Genomic DNA, 26,590 nt, shown 5'->3' with positions numbered 1-26,590 from the left:
AGTTGGGAGGGGGAACAAGGACCTGGAAGCTGGGTAGATTGCAAGTCCGGTACTCTGTACTCTGGGTTATGAACGTCAAGCTCCCCCGTGCGGTGGCGATGCGCGATCATCAACTGTGCATTGCGCCGATTGGTAAAAAGCAGGATATATTTAAAAGGTTTTCGCAAGCTACAAGACCTAGCAATCCCACCCCCCAAGCTTGCGCGACCCAAAGTGTTCGCGCGCATGAAGAAATCATAAAGAGCCAGCGGAAACCCGCCAAGCCCCATCAAAGCTTCCATAGATAACCAAGTACCAAGCAATATCCTACAGCTGCGCCCGGAACGCCAGACACCAGCAACCTCACCGCCCACCCCCCCATCAGTTATCATTTATGACAGATCCTATATAGACCATAGCCATTCATAGCGCGAGATTAGTCCCCCAAGATCTCCTCATCCTCCTCCTCAACCATCTGTTCGTCGTCTGCTTCGTCCGCGCTTGGCGGACCTTCCTCGTCAATTAACTCCCGTCTCCTCCGCTCCTCCTCATCGACTTCTTCCTCCTCCTCCTCCTCCTCATCATCATCGACCACAATCTCCAAACTCTTCATCTTCGACCTCACATCGCTCTCCTTCGGCTTCTTCCCTCCCGATGCCTTCCCCTTCTTCCCCTTCTTTGGATTCGGTTCCTCTAGAACAGCCAGGATCTGCGCGACGTTCGCCCCGAGCCTGCGTTTGTTGCGGAGCATGCGGTGTTTGAGCTTCCCTTCCATGGCGCCCTCGGCGTCCATTACACGCGCGTAGATAGCGAGGACGAGTTTGGAGGTGAGGTCGCACAGCTGTAGCTCAGCCTTCAAGCCGTCGACCTGGCGCTCCGCATCCGTGAGGCCCTCGTCGTCGTCTTCGGGGTCGGAGTCGATATCCTCTGGGTCGTCGTTGTCGGCGGGCGGCTCGAGGGTCTTGTGCGCCTTGTTGGCATAGTGCTTTTCGGCCGTCGCGAAGATGGAGGTGATCTCCTCCTGGACTTCTGGGGCGATGTGGCGAACGAGGGTAAGGAGGTGCGAGAAGTCGTTTTCGGCTAGCACAGCTTCGGCTTTCCTGCTGGTGAGGATGGAGCGGAAGATGGTGTAGAGGTCGAGGATGGAGCCGGTGGCCTGGAGGCGGCAGGGGTCGAGGCCCGCGCGGGAGGAGAGCGTGCTGATGAGTTTGTCTGAGAAGGTTTCGGTGCGCTCTTTGATCTCATCGACGTCTACATCGGGGACCTCTTCGGCATTCTCAACTGCCTCCTTCAAGGCGCGGCCCTTCCACATGAAGTAGAATAGTGTCGTCTGAATGGCGCTGATGACCAACTTATCCTCTTCGTCATCGATATCTGGATCAGGGGTATCTAGGAAACCGCGGCCGACAAGCTCAAGAAGCATGTCAATGACCGGCATTGTCGAGGCCCTGACGCCTTTAGCGGTCTTTTTCGGTGCCTTTTCAAATAGCTCCACGGGATTGCTGATCCCCGCCAGCCGGTTGAGTCGGGTAACGGTGGTCGTTAGCTGGAGGACAAGTTCAACTTTAGTGTCGCCTCTCACTGATATCTCAGTGCTTTTCGGGAAACGCTTCCTCAAATCGTCAATAGTATCGACCCAAAGTGATTGCATCTGATCCTCCGTAGTCTCTCCGAGTTCTTCAAATGCCTGTGCATGCAGCAAAGCAACACTAGCCTCCCTTAGAACATGTGCATCCGCATGGCTCTTAAACTGAGACTTGATCTCATGTAACAAGGTTGCATACGCCGTCGAGTCCTGGCGCAGCTCTTGGAAGATACCCAGATTTAGCACGTGCTCGAGACGAAGGACCGCGGTTGACGTCTTCGGCTTGGAACCGAATAGCTTCAACAGGCGCGGAAGGACAGCCGCAAGTTTCCGTGCCGTTGAGTCTTCATCGACACGAGAAGCTGACTTTCCACCCTTCTTTTTCTGGTGGTGGTCCTCACCAAGTCTGGCCAGGCTGGTCTTTACAACTGCGTGTAGGATCTCCAGGAGGGCGACTTCTTCTTTCTCTTCTAACTTGAATGCGCTCCTGACGGCAACAGATACTGAACCAGCCTTCTGTTTATTGGAGTGATCAAACAGCAGGTATCCAGTCAGCATCTCCCAGTCTTGAAGCTCGGCGACTTTGTCATATAGAACCTCTGCCGCAAGGGAGTATCTCGATTCAAAGCCAGCGGCGTTGATTGTGCCGTCACTAATGACGAGGTCGTCGTCTTGACTTGACTCTTCATCTACAGCATCTCCGTCATCGTAATTCAACAGCACCTCAGCTAGTGCCTTCAGCTTAATCCAGCCCGAACATGGGTTTTCCTTATTCTCATCATCCAGAGTGAATGCCTCATCCAGTGCTTCTTCACCACCAAGGTCTTCAATCTTAGACTCATACAGATCCTCAATATTAGCCGCGAAGAAGTTAACGACGGACTTCCGCACCCTTATATCAGAGTCGAATATGAGCTTGCCGATAATATCAATGTCGTCCGGCTCCAGCATGCCTTTCTCCCGGATCATATCAAGGAGATCCACAGCCGATGCGCGTACGGTGGTCTCCGCATCTTTCGTGGCCATCTCGACAATGCGGGGACGGAATCTGTCGATGAAGTTGCGTATCCCGCCAAGCTCGCCGTACTTCATGATCCGTTCCAGTTGTTTGATAACTTCATGACGTGTGGGCCCGTTCTGATCAGACAGCAGCCAACCCAGGTATCGTAGAAATGTCCCTTCGTAGAATGTAGTCGGCAAAATGAGAATCCATTGCCCCAAGGCTTCGACGCAGTCTGTTCTGATTTTCGGGTCCACGTCGCGATATCGATGGACAAACACAGTATCGAAGAAGTCCTTGATGGTTCCTTCTGAAGTTTCGCGGTGCTGCTTTCCCTTGTCGACGTTCTTCTGGTATGTCGCGAGGCGGCCCTTGTTTGCTTTCGGCCCTAGCTTTTCTTCCTTCTCCATCAATGTAAGCATATCTGCTGTGTTTTGAACTTGCGACTTGGCTACCTCGCACAGGCCTGTAGCGCATGCGAGTGCAATGACAGTAGCGGTGTGTCGGAAGGGGCGTAGGAAGGATGAGGACATGCTTGTGATCCACAGGTGAATGTTCTCAATCAGCGCAATATCCTCGTATAGAACAGTAGTCGAATGCATGAGTCCCATCAGCGATTCGAAGAAATCCGTGAGACAGACTTTAAATGCGTGGGAGGACTTTGCCTTCGAGATCAATGGATAGTCGGCAACATTCTTCTCCTTGTGCTCGTCTTGGATCTCGTTGAGTCGGTTTGGGCTGTTATCTGGGTCATTAATGTCGTCTTCCGTCACTTTGATATCACAGCCGGCGCATTTTAGGACGCAGTTGACAAGGTCCGCCATTGCTGCTGTGTTGTCTGCGTCGTATTCACCAAGCCACTGTGTCGCAACATCCTTGGAAGATTTATCGCTCGTGAATATTTCAGCTGTAACAGTTAACATTGCGCGCGCATACATCTCACTGGTCACTCACCATAAAGCCCCTCCGCATGATTGTCCTTAAAGACCACCTTCCCAGTTAGCTTTTTCGCCCGGCTCGGGAGCCTCATTGAATGAGATTTTGGGTGCGGGGCACTGCCATTGACCTTGGCTTTCTTTGCGACAGGTGCGCTCTTTGTGGCGGCTGCCTTCGGCTTAGACTTCTTCTTCACGGGTGCTTCTTCCTCTTCGCTCTCTTCATCTTCGTCTTCCTCCTCACTCTCATCCTCCTCTTCTTCCTGTTCTTCCCCATTCTCTACTCCTTCCATATCATCGCCACTCCTTTTCCTTTTCCCGCCTGCGCTGGCATTTTGCGATGATTCGATCTCCGGCTGAAACTTGTCGGGGACCTTGACAGCCCTTCCCGACTTGCGCCGCTGGCTTGTGGTCGCTTCTGCGGACGAAGCCATCGTCGATGTTCTGGGACTTTTATTTCGAGCAGGTGCGCGCGATTAATCGATTGATGGCGTTACACTCCGAACATCGGTTTGTCGTGAATTGCGATGCGAACGCGCTGATTGTCAACATGAAATACCAAGTCGCGTCGATGTTGGAGACGCGCGAAGTGCGGGCTGAATGGACGCACTGTAAGGTTTAGCGTGAAGTTGGTCAATCAAGCGCTAAGCCGTATTAGTCTACTTCTGGCCTCGGATTTCTTATCACTCTGATGAGTTTCAACGATGGGAGAATCCAGCAATATAATTAATCCAATTGGCATTTGGTGCGTATTCCAGACATAAAATATAAATATATTGTATGCGTAGCTGACCTCATTATAGATACCCTCTCCCCTGCCTCATTCACTTGTATCCGTCTTTATCCCAGCCATGCACAGATAGGCCCGCCATGACCACGTCTCCATTCCCAGTATCCTTCTCAAAGCCGGGAGAAGGACATCTGATTGCTCGTTTACTTCCCAATGGCATTTCAGGCCTCGTGAAGGCTACTTTTCAGTATCCTTTAAAGATTATCACTCCACCATCTCCAGCGGGGGATCTGAAATCCGTCCTTGCCTTTCTTCTAACATACGGCGGCGGTCTCGTTGCGGGCGATCAAGTCTATCTTAAGGTGATAAACATTTTCATAGTCTATCAGACGACGCATAGCGACCCTGTTCTGCTAGGCATTTCGTTCAGCATATTGTCTTCCAAGTCACGTTTCCTGCTCCATCCCTAACTTACAACGTCGAGTCTAACATTCCTCCAGATCGACGTCCACCCCTCCGCCAAACTCACCATCGCCACACAAGGCCACACTAAAGTCTTCAAATCCGCCACCCCCACCCTCCAATCCTCTCAAACCCTCTCCGTCACCCTCCATGCCTCCTCCGCCCTCTGCCTCCTCCCCGACCCCGTCCAGCCCTTCACCGACTCCGTCTACGTCCAATCCCAGATCTTCACCCTCCATCCAACCGCAACTCTCTGCCTCCTTGACTGGGTGACGGCCGGTCGCACCTCTCGCAACGAGAACTGGGATTTCACCTCCTGGTCCGGCCGGAACGAGGTCTGGCGCGCCGCGGCCGACGATGAAGATGAGGACAAGGCCCGGCCCCGGCTACTACTGCGCGATAACCTCATTTTAGATGGCGACGCACTCACTCCCGATGATAGCACGGCCGCGCTGCCGCTGAAAGACAAAATGCACGCGCTTTCCGTGTTCGGCACGCTCATCCTGGCGGGCCCGCTAATGGCGCCGGTATCAGCCTTTTTCCTCGCTGAGTTTAGTGCACAGCCGCGGATTGGGGCAAGGGACTTTAGGTCAAAGGAGGCGGTGGAGCTGGATGGGAAGATGGAGGTGTCGGATGAGGAGGCGTGGAGAGCGCGGCGGCTAGCGCAGGAGAAGGAGGATGGGGTGCTCTGGTCTGCGGCGAAGGTGCGGGGGTGTGCGGTAGTTAAGTTTGGGTCTCAGAGCGTGGAAGGGGGGAGGAAATGGGTTGGGGGTATGATTTTACGACAGGGAGGAGTGGTAGATGTGTTTGGGGAGGATGCGGTCATGTGTGTCCGCTGACTTGGATAAGGACTACTGCAAATATCACTACGTTAAAACGTTGCAAATCTCATCTGAATCGCTTTTATACTAGCCTACCCACCGGCGAACTCCTCCTGGCCTCTCGCCATACACTTATGCTCTTAACAACATAGTATCGCGAGACTATCGTACAAGTACAAACCCGCTTGAGGAACCTAAGATTAGATGTTGGACCCCCAACCCACCACCCATCATCCCATACTCACCGCCAACACGAGCACAAGGCGGGAAAAAACAAAAAGTACTAAAAAGTAAACGACATAGACGAAAGTTCAAATTAGGATTGCAATCCAGGACAAAGGCGATAAGGTTCTGGCCAGAAAGTGGCAGAAGGCGTAGAAGGTTTTCCGTAATTGGTCCAGGTCAGGGGAGGGTCGGGTTACCCAAGTTTCTTGAAGTCGAAGAAACGATTATTTTGAAAGAAGCTGTTGCAAGAAAATTGCCAAGTAGAAGGCAGACGTAGTAGTTGTAGGGATCCGAGTTACTAAATGAAGCATCGACCGTTTCATGAGCCTAGAAGCTTGATTCGAACTCGGGCGATGTATGCGTGGTCAGGCAGAGCAGCAAATACTACCTTCATACCTCCTTGATACTGAAAGTCGCAAACGTGCACCTGTAGCTGTAGTGTTGCTTACCCCTGTTGCAAGAGGGAAGAAAAAGCTGAAAGGTTCAAACCCGTACCCACCCAAGCCACCTGCTGTCAAAGAAGCTTGCTTGTTTAGTACCGTCGGAGCTTTCGCGGGTCTTCGATGTAGCCGTTATTTCCGTCATCGTACATGCGCTTCCTCGATATATCCTCCTCGCGTGGGCGTCCACCATATCCTCCGTCTCTGGGTTCACGGCCCATGTCGCGTGGGTCCCGATCTCTTGGATCGCGGTCTCGTGGGTCGCCGCGTCCAGAGTCTCTGTCACGGTATCCGCCGCCCTCACGAGGTCTTACCGGCTCCATGTTGCTTCCGCTACCGCCGCCACCACGGTAGTCGCCTCCTCTAGAACCACCATATCGATCACCACCTCTGTCACCTTTGTACCCACCCGAACTTGGTCCCCTGTCGTCGTACGGAGGGCGGCCACCGCGTGGTTCATACCCACCAGCAGCAGGTGGCCCATTGCGGTCCGGCGAGCCTTGGCCATACCCATTGCGAGAGTAGCCACCGCCGCCTGGTCGTGGTCCAGCAGGGGCGTTTGGTGGAGGCGCTCCAAATCCTCTGTCGCGGTCACCTCTGCTACCATCACGGCCACCAAATCCACTGCCTTGATAGCCGATACCACCTCTGCCTCCTGGTCCACGGTCCTGGAAACCACCACCACCTCTGCCACCTCGGAAGCCACCACCGCCGCGGCCTCCATCAAACCCTCCCCTGAATCCACCACGGAAACCAGGTCCAGGTCCTCCGCCAAATCCACCTTGTCCCATAGGGCGGGGTGGGACAGCCTTTGTGTAACCTCTGCCTCCAAGGCCGCCACCGAAGCGACGTGGCTTCCAACCCTTGACAGTGCGGCCACGTTCGACGTCGACTTTGATGCGTCGTTCTTTGATTCTAATGCCGTCACATCCATCTAGAGCAGCTATTAAGATGCGCAAGAGCGCGTTTGTTAGTTTTGTTACCCTTAAAAAATATACCTTGATCGGTGGAAGAGTGAACAAAGGAACGAAAGGAAAAAGAAACAGGATATCCCAGTAGGCAAGCTTGAGGGCCGTGGGTACTTGGGACTCTCCAAATTAGGGAAGATAGATCTATAGATCGTCTGGGCAAGAATGTGGGGTTGGGGGTATATGTGGCCGCTTTACCTCTCATATCTTTCTCACGCTCAAAAACAACGAAGGCATAGCCGCGATGCTTCTTCTTCTTCTTGTTGGGCTTTTCGTCTTGGTGGGTGTCGGTCACAATCCGGATCTGTAAATTGACGTTAGTACAGTACATAAGCTATTGTAGAATTGGAATACATACACGCTCAATGGGACCAAAGCGCCCAAACTCACGCTCCAGATCCTGCTCTGTCGCATCGTAACTCAGGCGCGCAACAATCAAAGTCTTGAAAGCATCACCGCGAATATTCTGGTCCTCTTGAGGTTTATCTAGAGCAATAATATTAGCTTTACACTCTTCTGTAGGATTGTGACGGCAACATTGGTGCCTTGTGAGGGTGTCTCACAATCGGCTGGGCCCTCCTTCAAGAGCTGCTCCTGTGCCTCCCTCTTCTCCAATCTGAGTCTATCCTTGCGTTGCAGCCAGCTCTCCGTCGGCTCATACTTATCCGTAGCTTTATACTCCTCCAGCGCAGGTAGGAATGCAGCCAGGCCTGAGATGGTCGCAGTCTTCCGGTCCTGAGGTGCATGATCGCTGGGGGGAACCCATCGCAGTCCTGGGCGGGGCGCAAAGAGCGCGAGGAGGTTGGGGGGTAATTTGTCCGTCATCACGAATGATGTGGAAGTTCTAGAGATGGAAAGCTCTACGTCCAAAGGAGCTGCTGGAATCGGATAGCCGGGTGGATGAAGTTGTTGAAGGTGCGTAACAAGCGTCAAGGCTGCTCCAGACATACCGCGTCAAGCTTGGACCGCCGCGAAGCGAGAAATTTCACAGAGTCACGTGGTCGGAGCCCTTAGAGATTCTGTAGAACGTCCGAGGAAACCACGAGTTTAGAGACCACGACAAGTCAATCGCACATCATGGGTGCGAAAGCGTTAAAGAAGTTGTCCTCTGGACAGGTAAGATTTGTCTGCGCCTGTTTGGCCCCGCATGTTTGCTAACAAGCTTGTAGAATGGCGTTGGCGCCTTCATCCTGCAGTGCAAGAAGCTCGATTTCCACTACTGCGACTGGGCTGGTAGCTCAAGGGGCATGAAGTATGTTTCTATTTCCTTCTATTCCTTTTATACGGGCCTTTAATACTAATATCTCCAAGCGCCTTCCTCCGCGATCAACTCCCCGCCTTCGCTGCCGCCAACCCAAGCATCGAAATTACGGTCTCTCCCCGCCCGAGCAAACACCCGGTCATCAAGGGCACATTCATCAATGGTCGCGAGAAGGCAATTTGTGTCAGGAACCTACAGCCGATGTCGATTCTGCAGAAGGCTGTTCTGCTGAGGGATGCGTCGGGCGAGAAGCTGAAGACCGAGACGAAGCCTGTCAAGTCTATCAACGACAGTGTGAGAGGTATCTGGTCGCCATACCACAGCGGGCCAATGACGGTCTAGGGGGTGTGTATGGGTGGATGGTTGTGGGATTGTATGAAAGGAAGAATACCAGAAGTTGGGGCATTGAGGGCGTTTAGGGAAGACTGTATACTATGTATAAAATCGAAATAGGAGCGAATTACATCCAAGACGCTGATCGGTGTGGCAGAGGCAAGGCAGTCCAGCCTGGCAATCGGGAATGGGCTACAGCAATTGTGTGTGTAAATGCTACAAATTGGTTCACAAGGCAAGCATGTCTATATCTAGTGGGATTGAGCGTTCGCGTTCAGCCATTAGCGACATGATCACAGTGATCCATCACCAGCTTATTTGAACAGACTTTTGAGCTACATGAGAACTTCAATTCTACTTTCTACTTTTACGCTGCAGGGTAAAAGCTTGCCGCCATTGCACACTAAATAGGCCTAGTTAACCTACGAACCGCTTACAAGCGGGCGTTGACGATATCAACAACTACAAACAGTCAGCGATTGCGTCTTTCGTTCAGGGAGGATAGAAACTTACACGCTGGCTTCAAGCTAGCACCTCCAACCAAGAACCCATCGATATCGGGCTGGGTAGCCAGGTCCTTGCAGTTCTTCTCGCTGACAGAGCCGCCGTAGATGATCCTCGTCTCCTCTGCGACCTTGTCACTGATGGTCTTCGACAACCACTGGCGGAGAGCGGTGTGGACCTCCTGTGCCTGGGCGGTGGTGGCGACTTTGCCGGTACCAATAGCCCAGATGGGCTCGTAGGCAATAACAACGTTAGCCCACTGCTCAGCGCTGATAGCCTTAGCGACGGCGCCGAGCTGTGCGGTGACAACGGAGACGGTCTCGCCCTTCTCGCGCTGCTCGAGGGACTCGCCGCAGCAAAGAATGACGCGGACGCCCTGGTCGAGGGCGTTCTTGGTCTTGGAGGCGACGAACTCGTCGGACTCCTTGAGGATGACACGGCGCTCGGAGTGGCCGATAAGGGTCCAGCCGATGTTGGAGTCCTTAAGCTGGGCGGGGGAGATCTCGCCGGTGAAGGCGCCCTCGTTCTTGTCGAAGACGTTTTGGGCAGCGACCTCGACCTCCTTGCGGAGCTCGGCGCGGGCAAGAAGGAGATAGAGGGAGGGAGGGGCGACGACGACCTCTGTGGTATTGCGTTAGATACAAGAATGCAATGTAGAATAACCGCTGGAAAAGACGCCATTCATGCTCGAGAAGCTCTTTGAGGGAAAGAGGTATGGTTCCCTAAGATGCTGTTGCATTGGCAGACAGATCGACGGAGGCAGCTTCGCAAGGGGCAGCTCTGTCATTTGGGCAATCATCGTGATTTGCAAATAGTAAAAGGCCCGCGACAGCCCAGCTAGCTGGGTAAATCGCTCGCGGCCAGCATTGGGAGGAAGAATTCTCGACCCCTCTGAGAGGAAGAGGCAGCCAACTCCACAGACAGAAGCTGCTGCAATCCCCCGAGAACATTCTTTATCCATGCAAGCAGTCCCTCGGATTCGGACACAGCCATCCAATTGCCATCTCATTGAGCTCTATTATGAATGACGTCGATTCGATATGTACATACCGACTTTAGGGTCGAGGTTGGCCTCGTTCAGACCGCTGATAATCTTCTTGATGCTCTGGACAGAGCCATTCCTGCAGAGAAGTAATTAGCTCTCTGTGTCTACCTCTCATTTCTCCATCTCAACCGCCCCGCGCCTTTGGGATTCTTTGGGATTCGTCGTCCCCAACACCCAAAGAGAAAGCTCCCCCACTTCCGGTATCGCACAGAGTGGCAGAACTTACATCTTGAAGTTACCACCAACAAAGAATTGACGAGCCATCTTGACTAGTTTTAAAGATAAACTTGGTGATTTTGAAGTGAAGAAAACTACCAAAAGGTGTATAATGTACAGTATGTTGAGAGAGGTTGTTGAACAAATTGCTCCAGTTGTCGGGCCCCAAAATATTAGTGGGGGTGATGACCTCGAGAGGGGACAGCCACCCTTACAGTATCCCGTCCACTGACGGCTTTTCCAGGCGCTTTCGCAACTTCTATCCGCGGGGCCAGCTGCCATGAGAGTTACCCAGACGGAACAACTACATGTGAAAATCACCACTTTCAGCTGTAAGATAAGGAGGTATCTATATTTATTTTCTTTTTGTCTATTTACTTGCTGATGACTATTTTTGATTTCTCAAAGGTTCTCAAGATTCTATATGCTGTCAGATAATTGCTCTTCTTTTAATATGGGCGCCTTTTTATATACTATGCGTTGTGCTTCGTTCCATCGCAACCCCATGCCTTTGTACAACCCGGCGGTGCGAGCCGGCCCTCCCTTGCTCCCCTGCCTCCCATCCCTTCCATGCATTCACAGGATTTCATATTGGAGCGCTCCACGTCCGCCAACCCTCTTTTATGCCTCTTTGGGGAGGATGCAGCAGCGCTACTGTCTGATTTGCCGTTGAGAAACGGGTCGGGCCTCAACGCAGAGGAGGATGAGGCGATGGGGGGGGGGTTATCATCCAGGCTTCAGCGGAGGGATATTAACCTTATATGAATCTTCTCTGTTTCTTCTGTTGATTATGGGTTTTATCACATCTCGACTGAATCGTCTTCTCCTTCGTTTCCCTCATTATATCAAGGTAAGATGGGCAGATTATAGTATGAATGCTGATACTTCATTTACTGTACTATGATATACTGTTTCATCAACGGAGTGCATCCTGCTCCTCGAACCATCCGCCTTGCTTGCGCGAGACCATGGTCTGCTAACGTTACATACAATCATTAAAACGCCCATACTTGAGACAAAAGGAGACCCAGCGTCCGCTCCCACAGCCCAAAGAAAATAAATACACGGATCAGATAGCAAGCGTCCGCAATACTAATCATCCCCCAGATACACACTGGCAAATTTTGCACAGGAAAAACACGCTCATACACATCGACCAAGAAGATCAGCAGACACTTTCCAATTTGATTATCGTCCGACGAGACCTAATACGGCCTCGGCCCCCTCAGCGGCCGGAATGGATTCCGGGGATAGTCGAACCCCCTGTCCTCCTCTAGGGGAATACGCATCCCGCTGTGGAGAGGATAATCGTACTCCGTGCCGCGTCTCCTCGGCTCTGGTGAATAGTGGCCACTGCGGCCAGGCTCACGAGGCAACGACAGCGGTGCTGACGACATGAACGACACCGACGGCGAAATAGGCGGATCCCTATATAGCCTCTCTCCCCTATCTCCGTCAAGGTATCGTCTCTGTGGCAGCGCATACCCACGACCTCCCTCGATGGGGAAGTCCCGCCCATAGGGGCGCGAAATCCTCGCCGCGTTATCTCGCGCCAACACCTCTCTCAGCACATCCCGGCGCATAATATCCTCAGCCTCGCGTAAGCGCGCGTCGTCGTTAGCTGCACGCTCGACATTCGAGATCATGCGCTGCGGCGGCGGGGCTGCGTACTGTGCGGCTGGCTGCTGGATGATAGCTGGCTGGGCGATAGCAGCCGCGACACCCATGGCGAAAGCGTTCGTATCGAAGCCGGGGCTAGCGATTCCCGGACTGGGATGCCCGTAGGTGCCCACGCGTGCGCCACCGAGGGGACGGTCTGGTCGTGGGACGTCAGGGGTGTATGAGAGGCTGCGGCGGCGGTTGGGATGGCCGATCATGACGAAGTCATCGCCGCGGTCGTAGTGGCTACGGCGACGCTCGCGGGAGCGCTGGAGCGGGCGGTGGGAGCGAGGGTACTTGCGGCCGCCGGAGCGGGAGGAGGCGCTGGTGTGTGGGGTGCCCTCGCTGTCACAATGGCTGAATTCAGAATCGTAGTCCGACTCCGTTTCGCTGTTGCTGCCACTTGAGTAGTCATCCGAGTCGTTCATGCGGACTTTGGTACCAGCGGCTTTTCCCTTTGGCGACTTGTGGGGTGTGCCGGGGCGATGTTCTTGGATAATCTTAACGCCGCCAGGGGCGTTCTTGTTTTTGATAGGTTGGGCCCAGGGTGCTCCTTTCTGTTGATGTTGTTGATGTTGTTGTTGTTGTTGTTGTTGGAAGACGCCCTTGTTGTTCTGGGGCATGTACTGTCCACCACCCATTTGCTGCGGTTGCTGCTGTTCTTGCTGCTGCATCGCCGCCTGTTGTTGTTGTTGTTGTTGGAATACCTGTGCCTGCTCCTGCTGCTGCCTCTGGAATGCTTGCAAGCGCACTCGCTCTTGACGCCCGCGGTACATCTGAATAACGTCGATGTGTGGGAGTGGCGCGCGCTTGAGGTAGACCGTCATGGAGGTAGTCTCCTTCTTGCCCGTCTTTGAGTTGGTAGACTCCTCGCGGTGAAGTTGGGCGAGGACCCACTCGAAGGAATTGAATTCGCGCTCGTTCTTGATATTGTCGTCGAGGATGTTGGTGACCTGAGTGCTCTGGTTTGGGAATAGCTTGCTCTTCTTCTCGGCGGTGGACAGTTTGCCGGCATCGAGCTTCTGAATCGTCTTGATGATCTGTTCCGTTGGGTAGCATTCCTGGTTGATTGTGACCTTCGCCCAGCGCTCTCTCTTTTTGGACTTTGAGTCGTCCTTATCTTTGCCGTCCTTGCCGTCCTTGCCGCCCCAGCCTGACCAGTTGTCTTTCTTCTTGTCCTTGGAGTCCTTTTTTCCTTTGGAGCCCTTGGAGTCTTTGCCGTCATCGTCATTGCTTGGGAGAAGAGTGAATACTTCATACGAGGTGAGCTGCTTTTTGCAGAACGACTCGGATTCCGTCTTCTCGGGCCGTATGTCATGGATCCGGGTGGATGAATTGATAACAGTGTCTGCACGGTAAGCGGGAACGGGGGCCCCCTGCTGGAAATTCTGTTGGTACACAGGTTGTCGTAGCTGCTGAGCTTGCTGAGGGCGATTCATGGGAGGGCCGCCATGGACCATTCCGGGTGGTGCTTGTTGGAAACCATGATTAGGAGGTGGCGGCGGCATGCCTGCACGGTTCGCCATTGTTGCGGTGTGCGGGTGGATGATGGGAACCAGAGGCTATACAAGTTCGCGTGCGGGGGAGGAATAAAGGCCAGCACTATCCAGATTTGCGGAGGTGAGAAGGCTTCGCTGAATAAGGACGGAGCCTTGGGGTCTTATATCACTTGGATGTGTATACACGCGAGGCTCGCTCGATGGACGGTTATTTCTGATAACGAATTTCCGGTTCAGATCAGCTGAAGTGAGGCTTTCCAAGGGGGGGTTGTGGGAAATAAATAGGTGTGGTGATGAGATGTTGGTGGTCTGGCACGAGAGGCAGGCTTCCGCCGGCAGCCTATCGAAGTGAGAGGTTCTCAAGATAGCACGGGGTATTTGCCTGGATACGGCGACCACAAGTAAGCGTCACGATTAAATAATTCGTGAGGAGAGTCTATGTGGGATTTTGGGAAACTGGAAAGAGGGAGGACCTCTGTTGTAATATTAAAGTGTTTTTCCCCCTCGTGAAACGCAAACCTCAAATGTGTTTTCCAAGATGACCGACCTGTCGTACTTGCTGCACGTCTGCACAAGGCACGCCCGAGAAGTGTAGGTGAAGCATCCACATGGATTAAACATAGCCATCACGACTCGCAAGGGCCAATAAGGCTGAGCGGGCGCGAAGGAATCAGAGGGTGGCATTTGGCGCAGGCAGCATGGATGGTTGTGGTTGTTAGTTATCCGGTAAATCAGGCAACCGCTCCAGGGTGAAACTCCGGCCTCCAAAATATGCGGGATGGGGAGTGGGCTCTCACCGAGAGCCTCATGAGTGAAGTACTGTTACACATGCGAAGATACTTGTGAATATAATTCTCTTTGTTTCGTGGTTTCCAAAGCGAAAAGCGAGGCTTGCACTGCGCCGATGGCGAGGCGAAGCCCAAGGCACTGCCCAGTCACCACCCAGGACGAAGAGTTTCAGGAGACTACAGCCAATCGAGTTGAACATCTTTTACTCGTTGCCATCAATTCAATCGAGCTGCTCCTAGTGCTTTTATGCATAGCATTTGTTACTGCATACCGTCGCGTCAATGGCCCTAGACCGGTCGAGGATATAGGCTATGCTGCTTACTGGCCGTCATGAACAGTACTATGGTAAGTGAGTTAGCGTCCCTGACCAGCTGGACCAGAGCAGTCAGTCGGTTCAGTAGAGAGCATCGACCGTAGGATGATATCGGCCAACTACTGCAATCGTGTCGTGGCTTAGAGCCGTTGCCCTCAAGGAATCAGGAATTAGAGATCTGTCAGCACGATGTGATGCCCCTTAACCCAAAGAACTATATCCCTAACGTTCAATGTTCTCGTGGATCGGCGAAACTTGGGCTCATCTCAAGCAGGACAAGACATGACAAAGAGTTCGACGACGAGGAGGCGAGGCCAGCCTTTGGTTCGTTGATTTACATGACAATTACACAAAAGAGACGTTTGGACCAAGGTGTAAGCCTGGAAGTAGCCAGGTCAAACCAATCAGCGCATCTCCCATTCCAATAAAATCACATTGACTATTCGGATCTCCTTCAGCCACCAAGCCTTCAGCCACGATTCCTTCGCATCCTCCAATAGAGTGACCATCATGGTGTTGCAGATATACCAAAGGGAGGATGTGGTCGGCCCGCCGCGGGGACAAATAGCCCAGTTGACGGGTGAGGGTGAGCCACAACCAATACACCTGATGCCCCCCAGATACTATATCGCGGACCGGAACGAGAAGGAAACTAACCAATCGAACTAACCAGAAGCCTTCATCGCAGCCCCATAGATCTTCCGCCACATACCCCATTCTTCAATTTATCCGCAGACGCAACCACTATGATAGACGAGGTTGCACATAGAAGACTCGTACACGCATCCAGCCAGCTGACGAGGAGCTGTGTCGGTGAGTGGAAGGGGTTGGTGCGGCGTGGACGCTGATTCGAGGGACAGATGATGGAGAGGGGTGCGACAACAGCCAGCCAACATGTGGTGTCCCAGCTAACAGGTGCAGACCAATGGTCCTAGGCAACACGGCTGCATTAAATTGCCTCTTGTGTGAGAGTTCACCAGGGCTGCTGGACGCTTTTGGTGGTGGCTATGGGCGTTGTTGGGGTGTGGTGGTGAGTCAGGCCGAGGGCGATTTGTGATGGTTCTTGCGACAGATAACTAACTGTTCCACTCCAGCATGAGACGGGCCTTGCATGGCATGGCCATTCTGCATCGGGATATGCGAGATGGGATATGTATGGGACGAGGACTTTTGGTCATGACGACGCTATGTGACGCAACGCGTGGCGTTAAGACATCTCGACCAGTTCCCAAGCCTTTTGTTTTATTTTTTTCTTCCAAGGATATAGAAATGCGATGAGTGCTGCGCGAATTCTCACACCGAATATACATGAGCCTCGCGGGATGACGGAACTTTGAAGCAGAGCCTTACCATCCCGACCATGACTGGAAAATATGGCAGCCAACCCAGTGAGATCATGTTTCAATGTGCAGCATCTGTCATCCAGCTGCCAAACAGATTTTTTTGCCACCGGTGTGAGTGCCTGCTGCAGGTCCGATTCCTCAACCCAACGGCCCGACATGTGTGACTGATGATAAATTTGCCACTGGCCACCTCACAATGTCTTGGTGCGGCATACCCCTTTCTATCTTTCCGTCCTTTGTTCTCACTGGACTATCTCGGTGTGCTAGTGTTATGATCGAGGAGAAAGGTGTGGCAACAATGCCCGATCTCACCGTCAGGCCATAGAGCCTCACTATCGCTACTCATCTAAGTTCTCCGCTAAAGGTCCAGGCACAGAGCCCCGCAGTCGCCACTCTGAACTGTGGGGTCTCACCGCCGAGGATATAGTTATGGAGCCTCATTATCATTCAAAGAACTGTAGTTTATAAGAGGTGAGTAAATTGTGGCATATAGAAGAGTATATGTATTATCTTCGTATCTCTAGTCTACCGCGCCGGGTTTAGCTACCCCGTGCTTTGGGCAAGTCGTGTGCTAAAAGCACTTGCAAAATCCCCATTACAGCGGTCCCAAGGAACGTTATCAATACACTCATTCCAGAATACCACTTAAAGATACCGAAAGCCACAACCGGGAGAATCGAGAACAAACCAAAGCGGGTAACGCATGCCAAGTGTAACGCTGACTTCTAAACGATAGAAGACACAGAGGTTCTCTTGCGTAAAGGTTTACTTATCAGAGGAGGCAGGGGATCAGACACAAAGGCTTCAAGTAACACGTTACTAGTATATAACAAATACTGTATTGAGTTGAGCACGAAGCTCCTATCTAAGGAAATACTATCTACTTATATAGTGGCGTCGTGCCTAGTGGACTCCTGGGAACTCACTCGAGTCCTCGGAGTCCTGGACTCTTAGGATTCTTCTCATCATCCTGCGAGTCCGTCACGTGATACTTTCGGAACTACTATTCCCCGCTGCCCCTCCAGGTACCAGGGCCGATCTCATGCGACCTCCCTCCTTCCTGTCCTGTAGTTGGCCAGCCTTCTTGGACCAGAGATTACCGAAGGAGGTCATACAAGGTATCTTTGTGAGAGCTAGGTTGCTACAGAATTGGACCAGATCGCATCTCGAGGTGGTTCGAGCTCAAGAAGACTACAAGAGATGGAAGATACAGCAAGATGCCCCTCCACAGTCCTCGCAAGGTATGTTACACTTAGAGATGAACCGCCGATACCATGTCGAATGCTAATAATTCACCAGTGAGAAAAAGGAGGGGGTATCATGAAGATAGCGCTACCACAATGGTCCCTTCAACGACTCTGCCAATGCCTCTTTAGACCCCTGAACACTATAAACGGTCATCTAAACTTCAATCAATGGCACATTACATACAGGTGAGTTCCCTAATAGAGACGCTTGTGCCTCCACCAACCTAACCTATCACTAGGAGGACCTCACGATTTGGAGCATCAATCTTACGATCTATTTATCATGCGCTATAATCCAAACCATCTCCTTCTCTCACCAACCTCCACCCAACCTCTCCGCCTCCGACTATCTCAACGCTATCCAGACAAGCCTCACGCAACTGCTTTCAGTTCTAATGACTTACATCCTCACTAGTCAAAACTCTAGTGATCATCATCTTGGTGTTACGATGGAACAACCGGATGGTTCTCTTCAATCACCCTCTTACTCGCAGCAAGAGCGTTAGTTGCTAATGGTTCAATTTCCTTTGATGTTTATCCCATTGAGTAAAGTCAGGTGCAAAAATATCTGCCTGTTGTTCGATGTACTTCATATTTTCTCGTCAGGCCTCGATGGTATCGTGCAGACGATCTCTACCTTGCATAGAACGGTCGAAATGGATGATATAATCAATAGTCTCTAACTTTGTTGGAACGGGAAGTACCGTGGTACGGGATCACACACAAATCGTGTGGTTTCTCCAGTGGTCGGGACTTCTCACGGGCGCAACGGGGCAGGAGTTCTCACACAGTATATAGCTTACTATAGCAAAATAAGATCGATTGATTAACTACACTATCTAATGGGCCTACGTGGCTATTTGTAGGCCTTTCGGAGGTTCTGCTTCGACCCCCCAAAAGCCCCCTATTCTGGTGGCTTCAGAGCTGAAACCCCAGTTGAGACTGTGGTGGTTTCCAGCACCGGTCGGAGATCCTGGGATGCCGTAGTGGATTATAGGGCCAAATACCACCGTATCCCAGCGCCCACGGCCTACTCTCCAACAAACTTACAGACCTCAAACAGTCACCTGACTCTGTGCTGTTTAGTCTATCAATCGGCATGTACGTCTTACAAGTCCCGGTAAGAGCGGAAAACCTTCAAAGACGTTAAGCCGTGATCTCACACGGTCGACGTCGTAGGAACCTTACATTGGTCTAAGAATTCTATAGAGTCAGGATAATCCGGATTCAAATACAGGAACTGCCTCTCTATGGACCATCTATAATTTTTTGGTCCGTAGAACATGCCTGCCATAAACCACTTGTTCATGGGATCCAAAACTTGGGCAGGCTCGGTATCCGCGCCATCATGAATCTGAAGTTTGGGTTCTAGCTCTAGCAATGAGAGTTAGAATAAAACAATGATGCGGTTAAATAATGATCTCAGAGACAAAAGTTGCTTTGCTAACGAGGCTGTGTTAATAGAAAGGCAGCCACTAAGTGAACCAACAGCATGGTCGGCCCAGCCTCCATGATTTATCGACCACTTGCACGACGAAGACAATAAAAAGTTAATGGATATATGAAGCATAACAAACAACTAGAGAATTTAGCGACTAGCGACTGCATTATTTCTCATCGCCGAGGATGTAGTTATGGAGGTTGAAAGAACCGTAGTTTCAATTGGTGAGTACGTTCGTTATAAGTTAGTTATAGAAGTATAGTTAGATATTAACTTACTTAAGTTATTATTATAAGGGCAAAAACTCCATATAACGTATTTCCCAATCGAACCGTGCACCCGGTCGAACCGTGCAAAATAACCACCAAAATACAACTTCGTAGGTATATTATAACAACAACCCTTTAAAACACTCTCGCTATCTACAGTAATTGGATCTAATACCTCTTTGCACGTACGAGCATTATGTCCAACTTGATTACATGTGCCACATCGTCGTGGTTTTCCTTTCCTGCGCTGACCCTGTGTGGCATCACCACCCTCCTCCTCCTGAGTTTGAGTACTCCGTACGAGCTCATCACCTTCCTCAATTGTCAAGCTTCCACCTAATTGAATATGCTTCCTTCGCTTGTTTGCCCTTCGCTTGTTTGCCCTTCGCTTTTTGAGCGCATTCGCCTGCTGTAGCGCCTTGACTTCAGCTTTAAGGAGTGTAAATGAATGGGCCATTATTTGAGCTCCTTTAGCAAGCTGGTCAAATGCCTCATTTATTGAACTTGGAGAGCTATTCTGATGTCGTACGATTCGATTCTTAAGGTGTGTTATTTGGAATTCAACTTCAGTAGCATTCTGGGGTGTCTTTGAGGTCCAAGTCTCCTTTTCAACAGGTGGTGGGGTTGGTGTTTTTAGTCGGAGATCAAGGTGCGAAAGGACAGTATTTGGATTGTACGGAACTAACCCTATAACGAAGTTAGTACCGTAAAGCACCGTTATAACGATTCTCGATTAAGCGATAACTTCATTATTGCGATATTTTTCCTGGTCCTGACAACACCACCATACAATTACCGATTATCACGATATCGCAGCTCCCTTCCTGAATATCGCTTTATCCGTGCTATGGTGTTCCTATTCAGACCTTGAAATGACGAAACGATTTTCAATAACTATTGAGCAACGCCGGGCTCTACGTGTAAGGACACAGGGCACCCAGCTCACAGTAATAGCATATGAGAGTGCGAGTCGGAGGCTAAACGGATGCTATCCTATAGGTCTACTACGAAGGATACAAAAAAGATGAAGGAGGAACCCCGTTGAGTCTGTTTCCTTGAGTACCCGAAACGGGCCCGACTCGGTTACTCCAACCCTAGCCCTGATCCTTCCACCACAACAGGTCAGCATCGACCCTGAACCCTACACCCTTACCATCCCCCACTATAGTGTAACTTGTTATGTGCTCCTCTACTGGTTAACCACACTGAATCAGATTTCATGCTTGTAGTGACCGTAACAGTTCTGAGACAGGTTCTTCAAGTATCTAGGTAAGGAGGCATCCTTACACTACCCCCCATCTTAAGAGAGTGCTTTGTCCGCAAAGCACGCCGCCCGCCTATAGTCTGGAACCCATCCGGGTAGCGTCAGTGAGCTTAGGCGTTCTTTGTCGTAGGGTATGCGCGCGTGGCCACATTAGTGACAACTGCATTGGTCTGATGTGATGGGAGATGGAAAAATAGTCCTGGAGCAGTAATACCGTATCAGCTCTGTCTGGTATGCGACTACTTTTTGATTTCTTTGTTCGATCTCTGGCTTAGTGGTGATGGTCCGAATGAGCACCGGGAGATATCCGCTACAGGTACGCGTCGAAAGTTTCCCATCGCACAAGGAGGGTGGCTGCGCTAACCCGATTCGGGTGTCATTGTTGTAAGCCAAATCTGAGTTCAGAGCTTCGCCCACTTTCTCGTTTTTTATTCTTTACTTCACAACAACAACGCCCACAAACCGCCCTCTGAGACCAGTAAGTGGCCACTCCCCGTCCGTTTCTTGATCGTCTACTAACTGATTGTATAGTATATCCACAATCTGCACGAACAAGTAGGTGATGGGAGCGCGTTGGCGCAATGGTGATAACTTGGGCTTGGCTGACGGAATCCAGATTCCAAAAAAAATATTGAAGATGCCGGTTCCCACCCCCTCCGGGGCCCTTACAGTTGCCTTCCGCGTGCTCTGTCTGCGCTGCCTTCGGGCCAAAGCCCGTGGGATTCAGTCCCATGACTGTGTCTGGTCCCCGACCAGCTCGAAGTGTGGGTACTGCACCGCGCAGCACTCGCCTTGCGTCCCGGTAGGTTTTCTTGTGGGGTTCGGTGTTTGGTTTGGTTGGCAGTTGCTGACTTTGGTGAAAGCTGCCCTGGTTCCTCGGGGAAGAGTTCGTGGCCCTCCTGGCCGCCGAAGAGGCCACCCCCCTCATTCCCGCCGACGTTGTCGCCGCCACCACCGAGGCCAATCGGGTGGCCCTCCTGGCCGCCCAGAGCGTGCCCAAGTTCCGCTCCAAGGCGGAGCGTGACCTCTACGAGAAGGCACGCGCCACTCGGGCTGCCCTCGAGTTGGGGCTGGCCGTGAGTAGACCCCCTTCCCCTTGGGACTCGGGGTAGTTTCGATACTGACTCTGGGCAGCAAATTCGGTCGTCGCTGCGCTGTCTCCAGACGGAACAGGAGAGCGTTCCTGCTCTCTTGGGGGAGTTGATGGCTGCTGTGGGCAAACTGCCCACCACTGCCGCTCCCGTGGTCGCTCCGACTCGGGGTGATGGAAGGGGGGAGGGGGAGGATGGGGAAGTTGGGGCGGCCTATGGGGCCTAGGTGGGGGAAGACCTGTAATGGTGGGTGCACCAGATATGAGAATCTAGCCACCCAAGGAAGGGATGAATTTACTAAGACAACACACTGTCTTAGGAAACAGAGCCAAAGGGTTGTAGCTTAGACTATTCCACAACGCAGCAATCAGGTGTATGATGTGGTGAAGTGGTTTAGACAAGTTGCAACAAATGTTGAGTCTGAGAACTCAGGGGTAAGTCAGAGGTTAGCACCTCACTGACTTTTCAAAAACAGAGAATAACAAGATCAATGCTTGGAAGCTTGGAAAAGACGTAGAAGTATGTGCTAGTCGATTTACTGTATTGTCTGCTTGCCCTTTCTTAAGGAAAGGGCAATCCTATTTATGCCAAAGGAGTGTAGTTCTCTCATTTTCCATGACTTTCCATGACTAACCAGGCTTGGTAAATGTATTAGAAATCAAGTGCGACCCACAACTAGCTTGCTAATCATGTAGTGAACGTAAGAGAATCCCATAGAACCATCTCTTGGGTTCCTAGCCTATAGGAAGTGAAAAGGAGGTCCAAGGTCAGAGTACCTATAGACAAATTATGTCATAACTTAACCAATCTTGTGGGTAACTAAGGAGCGATGACGTGTAATGAATCATAGAGGGTTGTAGAAACTTCTAGAGCTATCGTTCATGTTCCTAGGCCTCTAGTTGGTAGAGATATGCCATGTGGTAGTATTGACCCACCCCCTTAAGGAGGAGATTTTCTTAATAACTTGTTCAATGAGTGTCCAAATGATATGCCGTGATGTATGTAGCATAAACAGATGTAGTAGAAGAGTTTGCAGCAATCGTTGAGTAGTATTGCTTCTGTTGTTGGTGTGATAAGCCAAGATATGTATGGTGACTTGGTGACTTGTAGGTTTGAGGAGGAGATTTCTAAGTTTGCTCTTGAGTTTGATAGCAAACTGAGTGCAACGAATGTCAGTATGACATGATCCCCCTTTTAAGGACGTTTGTGGGCTGTCTGCTTGCCCTTTAGCCAGGTGGCTTTCTTAGAAAGAAATTCTAGAATGAGCTTAGATGCATTTTTTAGATTTCTCTTAGGCTCCCAAGTGTTGTCACTTGTAGGATAGCCTTTCCACTTAACGAGGAAGTAGTCCTGACCTCTAAGTGTCTTTTTGTCAAGGATAGACTCTACTTCATATTCTGGTTGATCCAAGATCAGAACAGGAGGTGGAGGAGACTGAAGTGGTCTTAAGGAACTTTCTTGTGCCTTAGACAAGAGAGATGCATGGAAGACATTATGGATAGTCCAAGTAGGTGGTAATGCAAGCTCGAAAGCATTCTTGCCAATAGTCCTTGTGATCTTAAAAGGTCCAAGTCTTTTAGTATCAAGTTTGTCTGAAGGTCTAGTAGTTGTGATATGTCTTCTAGACAAAAAGACTTGATCACCAACTTTGAATTGTGGTGCAACCACCCCCCTGTTAAAGGCCTGAGCCTGCTCGTCTTGTGCACGCTGTATTTGAACCTTGAGATAGTCCTGGAGGCCCTTAAGGTAGATGATTCTTTCAGTAGCAGAAGGGTTTTTGAAATTTTCAGGACAATTCAGTTCTGCCACTTCAAACCTAGGGTGATAACCATAGTTTGCATAGAAAGGTGTCTCTTTTGTGGTGTTAGAGACTGTGTTGTTGTAAGCAAATTCTGCAAGATGGAGAAGATCTGCCCAGTTGTCTTGAGCATAGTTTGTATAAATTCTTAGATATTGTTCAAGTACAGAGTTGACTCTCTCTGTCTGGCCATCTGTTTGAGGGTGATAAGCTGTAGAGAAGCGTTGTTCCATGTTTAAGAGTTTAGAGAACTCCTTAAAAAAGTTTGAAGTGAAAACTGCTCCCCTATCTGAGATCCAGTGTCCAGGAATTCCATGATATTTAAAGACCACCTTGAGGAATAGCCACGCAAGTTCAGAAGCTGTGATAGTCTCATTGCAAGGCTCAAAGTGTGCCATTTTTGTGAGCCTTTCTACCACCACAAGGATAGAGTCATAAGGGGTAGCACCCCCTTTTGGGATAGAAGGAGGCAACTTGACTATAAAGTCAATGGATATGGAGTCCCATGGGCGTTCTGGTATAGGTAGAGGCTGCAAGAGGCCATAGGGCTTTTGCCGTGTAGGCTTGTTCAAGTTGCAAGTAGTGCAAGAAGATATATAGTCTTGAAGAGTAGTCCTTAGACTAGGCCAGTAGAACTTTCTTGTTAGAAGTTCATAAGTTTTTGCAAAGCCAAAGTGCCCTGCAGCTGGAGCATCATGGAACTGCTGTAGGAGGTGTAGCTGTAATCGTTTATCCCTTGGGACATAGATATAGTTCTTGAATAAGAGAAGTCCATGCTGATTTTTTGAGAAATTCTGTAGTCCAACTTTCTCAAGAGAGGAACCTTTCTTCTGGAGGTATTCCAAAGTTCTTTTCGCAAAGGGATCATGGTTGTAAGCATCTTTGAATGCTTTAAGAAGTGTTGCTGAGGGTGTATAGTCTTTAAAGGTCTCTGGTTCCTGAGAAGTTTGCCCCTTCAAGGTAGCATCTCCAATGCTTTAGAGAACATACTATGGCAAGCAGTTCCTTGTCTGTAATGGGATAGTTTTGTTCAGCTGCTGATAGCTTTCTTGAGTAAAATGCCACAGGCTGTAGCTCTTCTTGTTTGTCTTTTGGAGCTTGGTATAAGATTCCAGAAATAGCAAAATCTGAGGCATCTGTCTCAAGAGTGGCAGGTTTCAAGGGGTTAAAGTGTAGTAACATTTTCCCTTCTTTAAATTCTCCTTTAAGAGCATCGAAAGCATCTTGCTGTGTCTTATCCCAGTGATACAAAGTGTCCTTGTGAAGTAATTGAGTAAGGGGTAAAGCCAAGGATGTATATCTTGGTATAAACCTCCTGTAATAGTTGGCAAACCCAAGGAAAGACTGAACCTCTTTAATGCTGGAAGGAATAGGCCACGTTTGTACTGCTTTTGTCTTTTCAGGGTCCATCTGAATGCCTTCTGTTGAAATTCTATGTCCCAAGAAATCAACTTGAGACATATGGAAAAGACATTTCTCAAGTTTGCAAAAGAGTTGTGCTTGAGATAGCTTCTCTAAGACTTGTCTAACATGTAGAACATGCTCTTGAGTGTCTAAAGAGTATATAAGAATGTCGTCTAAGTAGACAACAACAAAGATATCCAAGTAAGGTCTTAGAATATCATTCATGAGAGCTTGGAAAGAAGCAGGTGCATTGGCAAGCCCAAAAGGCATTACCTGGTATTCAAAATGACCATAGCGTGTTCTGAATGCTGTCTTCCACTCATCACCTTCCTTGATGCGTATCAGGTTATAAGCTCCCCTGAGATCTAACTTGGTAAAGATCCTTGCTGAAGAGAGCCTATCTATGAGCTCAGGGATAAGGGGTAAAGCATATCTGTTTTTAACAGTGACTGCATTAAGGCCCCTATAATCAACACAGAGACGCAAGGAGCCATCTTTCTTCTTGACAAAGAGAGTGGGAGCTCCTGCTGGTGAGGAAGAAGGTCTGATAAAGCCAGAACTAAGGTTCTCATCTAGGTATTCTCTGAGAGTTTTCAGCTCTAATTCAGATAGAGAGTAGATAGGGCCGTAGGGAGGCATTGAGCCTTCTGCGAGTGGTATCTCATGGTCATAAGGCTGGTGCTTTGGCAGAATTGATGCCTTTGCCTTGTCAAAAAGATGTTGGTAGTCTTGGTATGCTAAAGGCAAAATGACCTCCTGAGATGATTTCTCCAAATCTGAAGTAGCTGCTATCTCCAGGACAGGTTGGAAAGGTTTCACCCATATCAGAGATGATATATCGTCCATAGTTTGGTCAAAATCCTTGATCTGGGACAAGTTTGAGTCTTGGACCTGAATAGGGGTAACTGAGGCTTGAAGGGTTTTTTCAGTATTGAGCTCAGGATTTGAGCTAAACCCAAGCGATAAATGCTTCCAATTGATAGTTGGATCATGCCTTTGAAGCCATGGAAGACCTAGGATAACTGGGTACTTCATTGGTATAACATCTAAAGAGATGGTGTCTGAAAATGTTGATTTTCCTAGGGGAATCTCAAGTTTGAGTACTGGGGTGTTGCAGGTAATGGAACCTGAACTGATAGGAGTTCCATCAATGACTCGGAGCAACTCTGGAGTGCGTTTGGGAATTGTAGGTAACTGGTGTGTCAAGATGAGGTCTTGAGATATAAAGTTGCCTGTTGCCCCTGAGTCTATCATAGCCCTTGTAGACAACACCTGTTGTTTGAAATGGAGTTGAATAGGGATTAACAGGTGTGTGAGACTCTGAGAAAGCACCATCGACACATCTTTGTTGTCTAGGGGAGAAGTTATAGTCTCAGTTGAAGTTGTGCCTGCTAGGGATTTTTCAAGTTTTTCAGGAATAGCAGTTGTGACTGTGTCTGAGGCTGCTATATGTTTTGAATCAGCACTCCCCCGTGCTGAATAGCACTCCTGAATTCTGTGTCCCCCTTTGCCACAGTATAAACAAAGGTTGTTGTCCATTCTGTGTTTTCTTTCTTGAGGGGTAAGTTTACCCCTTTTCAGTTTTTGAGGGTATCCTGTAGGCTGAGGTGCTGGATTTGCTGTAGATCTCTTTATAGAGGCGTCTAAGTCCATAGGTTCAGGTGCTGAGTCCTTAGCAGTTGGTGTAGAGGTGTAATTGTTGAAATTTCTTGTTGGATGCCAGTCTTGGTCTTCTCCTTTCTTCTTTCAAAAAGCCTATCATCAAGTCTGACAGCTTTCTCTATAAGCGTTTGAAGTGTTGTAGGGCGTTCTTCTTTGCTGAGTTCATCCTTAATAGAGCTCTTGAGCCCTTGGTAGTAAGTGAAGACTAAGGCTTCTTCATTCCAAGTCAAGTGAGAAGTGATTCTCCTAAATTCTGTTGTATACTGAGCAGCAGAGGTCTTTTGACATAGCTTCTGTAGCTCTCTTT

At 50.0% G+C, this 26,590-nt stretch overlaps 6 protein-coding genes across 6 annotated transcripts; 2 read left to right on the top strand and 4 right to left on the bottom strand.

The window, feature by feature from the left end:
- Positions 1 to 4: 4 nt before the first annotated feature.
- VC83_05733 (uncharacterized protein) lies at positions 5 to 4,197 on the bottom strand. The gene is made up of 2 exons (XM_024469347.1): positions 3,519 to 4,197; positions 5 to 3,471 (listed from the first exon to the last, which is right to left on the bottom strand). The coding sequence occupies exons 1-2, from the start codon at positions 3,931 to 3,933 to the stop codon at positions 416 to 418; spliced, it is 3,471 nt and encodes a 1,156-aa protein (XP_024322898.1). The 5' UTR covers positions 3,934 to 4,197; the 3' UTR covers positions 5 to 415.
- A 172-nt stretch (positions 4,198 to 4,369) lies between these two features.
- Positions 4,370 to 5,530, top strand: VC83_05732 (uncharacterized protein; the record flags this gene model as incomplete). Its single annotated transcript, XM_024469346.1, has 2 exons — positions 4,370 to 4,591; positions 4,730 to 5,530. 2 exons carry the CDS (start codon positions 4,370 to 4,372, stop codon positions 5,528 to 5,530), a joined length of 1,023 nt encoding a protein of 340 aa, XP_024322897.1.
- A 739-nt stretch (positions 5,531 to 6,269) lies between these two features.
- On the bottom strand, positions 6,270 to 7,970 carry VC83_05731 (uncharacterized protein; the record flags this gene model as incomplete). Its single annotated transcript, XM_024469345.1, has 4 exons — positions 6,270 to 7,120; positions 7,344 to 7,449; positions 7,504 to 7,631; positions 7,709 to 7,970. 4 exons carry the CDS (start codon positions 7,968 to 7,970, stop codon positions 6,270 to 6,272), a joined length of 1,347 nt encoding a protein of 448 aa, XP_024322896.1.
- A 214-nt stretch (positions 7,971 to 8,184) lies between these two features.
- On the top strand, positions 8,185 to 9,071 carry MRPL51 (mitochondrial 54S ribosomal protein mrpl51). Its single transcript, XM_024469344.1, has 3 exons — positions 8,185 to 8,261; positions 8,315 to 8,397; positions 8,457 to 9,071. Exons 1-3 carry the CDS (start codon positions 8,223 to 8,225, stop codon positions 8,746 to 8,748), a joined length of 414 nt encoding a protein of 137 aa, XP_024322895.1. The 5' UTR covers positions 8,185 to 8,222; the 3' UTR covers positions 8,749 to 9,071.
- On the bottom strand, positions 9,072 to 10,801 carry TPI1 (triosephosphate isomerase). The gene is made up of 4 exons (XM_024469343.1): positions 10,515 to 10,801; positions 10,294 to 10,364; positions 9,253 to 9,864; positions 9,072 to 9,201 (listed from the first exon to the last, which is right to left on the bottom strand). The coding sequence occupies exons 1-4, from the start codon at positions 10,784 to 10,786 to the stop codon at positions 9,173 to 9,175; spliced, it is 984 nt and encodes a 327-aa protein (XP_024323043.1). The 5' UTR covers positions 10,787 to 10,801; the 3' UTR covers positions 9,072 to 9,172.
- Positions 10,802 to 11,190: 389 nt separating this feature from the next.
- Positions 11,191 to 16,544, bottom strand: VC83_05728 (uncharacterized protein). The gene has a single exon (XM_024469342.1). It carries the CDS (start codon positions 13,687 to 13,689, stop codon positions 11,710 to 11,712), a length of 1,980 nt encoding a protein of 659 aa, XP_024323044.1. The 5' UTR covers positions 13,690 to 16,544; the 3' UTR covers positions 11,191 to 11,709.
- Between the last annotated feature and the right edge of the window lie 10,046 nt (positions 16,545 to 26,590).

The sequence above is a fragment of the Pseudogymnoascus destructans genome (assembly GCF_001641265.1).
Source record: "Pseudogymnoascus destructans isolate 20631-21 unplaced genomic scaffold scaffold_14, whole genome shotgun sequence".
Lineage (NCBI taxonomy): Eukaryota > Fungi > Ascomycota > Leotiomycetes > Thelebolales > Thelebolaceae > Pseudogymnoascus > Pseudogymnoascus destructans.
This window is presented reverse-complemented; position numbering and strand designations above follow the sequence as displayed.

Bases quoted from the DNA above. Each gene is read 5' to 3' on its own strand.
- VC83_05733 (XM_024469347.1), bottom strand. From the start codon at position 3,933: ATGGCTTCGTCCGCAGAAGCGACCACAAGCCAGCGGCGCAAGTCGGGA. The intron at 3,472-3,518 runs GTGAGTGACCAG...TAACTGTTACAG, and splicing joins TCATGCGGAGGGGCTTTATG to CTGAAATATTCACGAGCGAT.
- MRPL51 (XM_024469344.1), top strand. From the start codon at position 8,223: ATGGGTGCGAAAGCGTTAAAGAAGTTGTCCTCTGGACAG. The intron at 8,262-8,314 runs GTAAGATTTGTC...ACAAGCTTGTAG, and splicing joins AGAAGTTGTCCTCTGGACAG to AATGGCGTTGGCGCCTTCAT. The intron at 8,398-8,456 runs GTATGTTTCTAT...AATATCTCCAAG, and splicing joins GGTAGCTCAAGGGGCATGAA to CGCCTTCCTCCGCGATCAAC.
- TPI1 (XM_024469343.1), bottom strand. From the start codon at position 10,786: ATGGCAGCTGGCCCCGCGGATAGAAGTTGCGAAAGCGCCTGGAAAAGC. The intron at 10,365-10,514 runs GTAAGTTCTGCC...ACTTCTCTGCAG, and splicing joins GTTGGTGGTAACTTCAAGAT to GAATGGCTCTGTCCAGAGCA. The intron at 9,865-10,293 runs GTATGTACATAT...GCAATACCACAG, and splicing joins CAACCTCGACCCTAAAGTCG to AGGTCGTCGTCGCCCCTCCC.
- VC83_05728 (XM_024469342.1), bottom strand. From the start codon at position 13,689: ATGGCGAACCGTGCAGGCATGCCGCCGCCACCTCCTAATCATGGTTTC.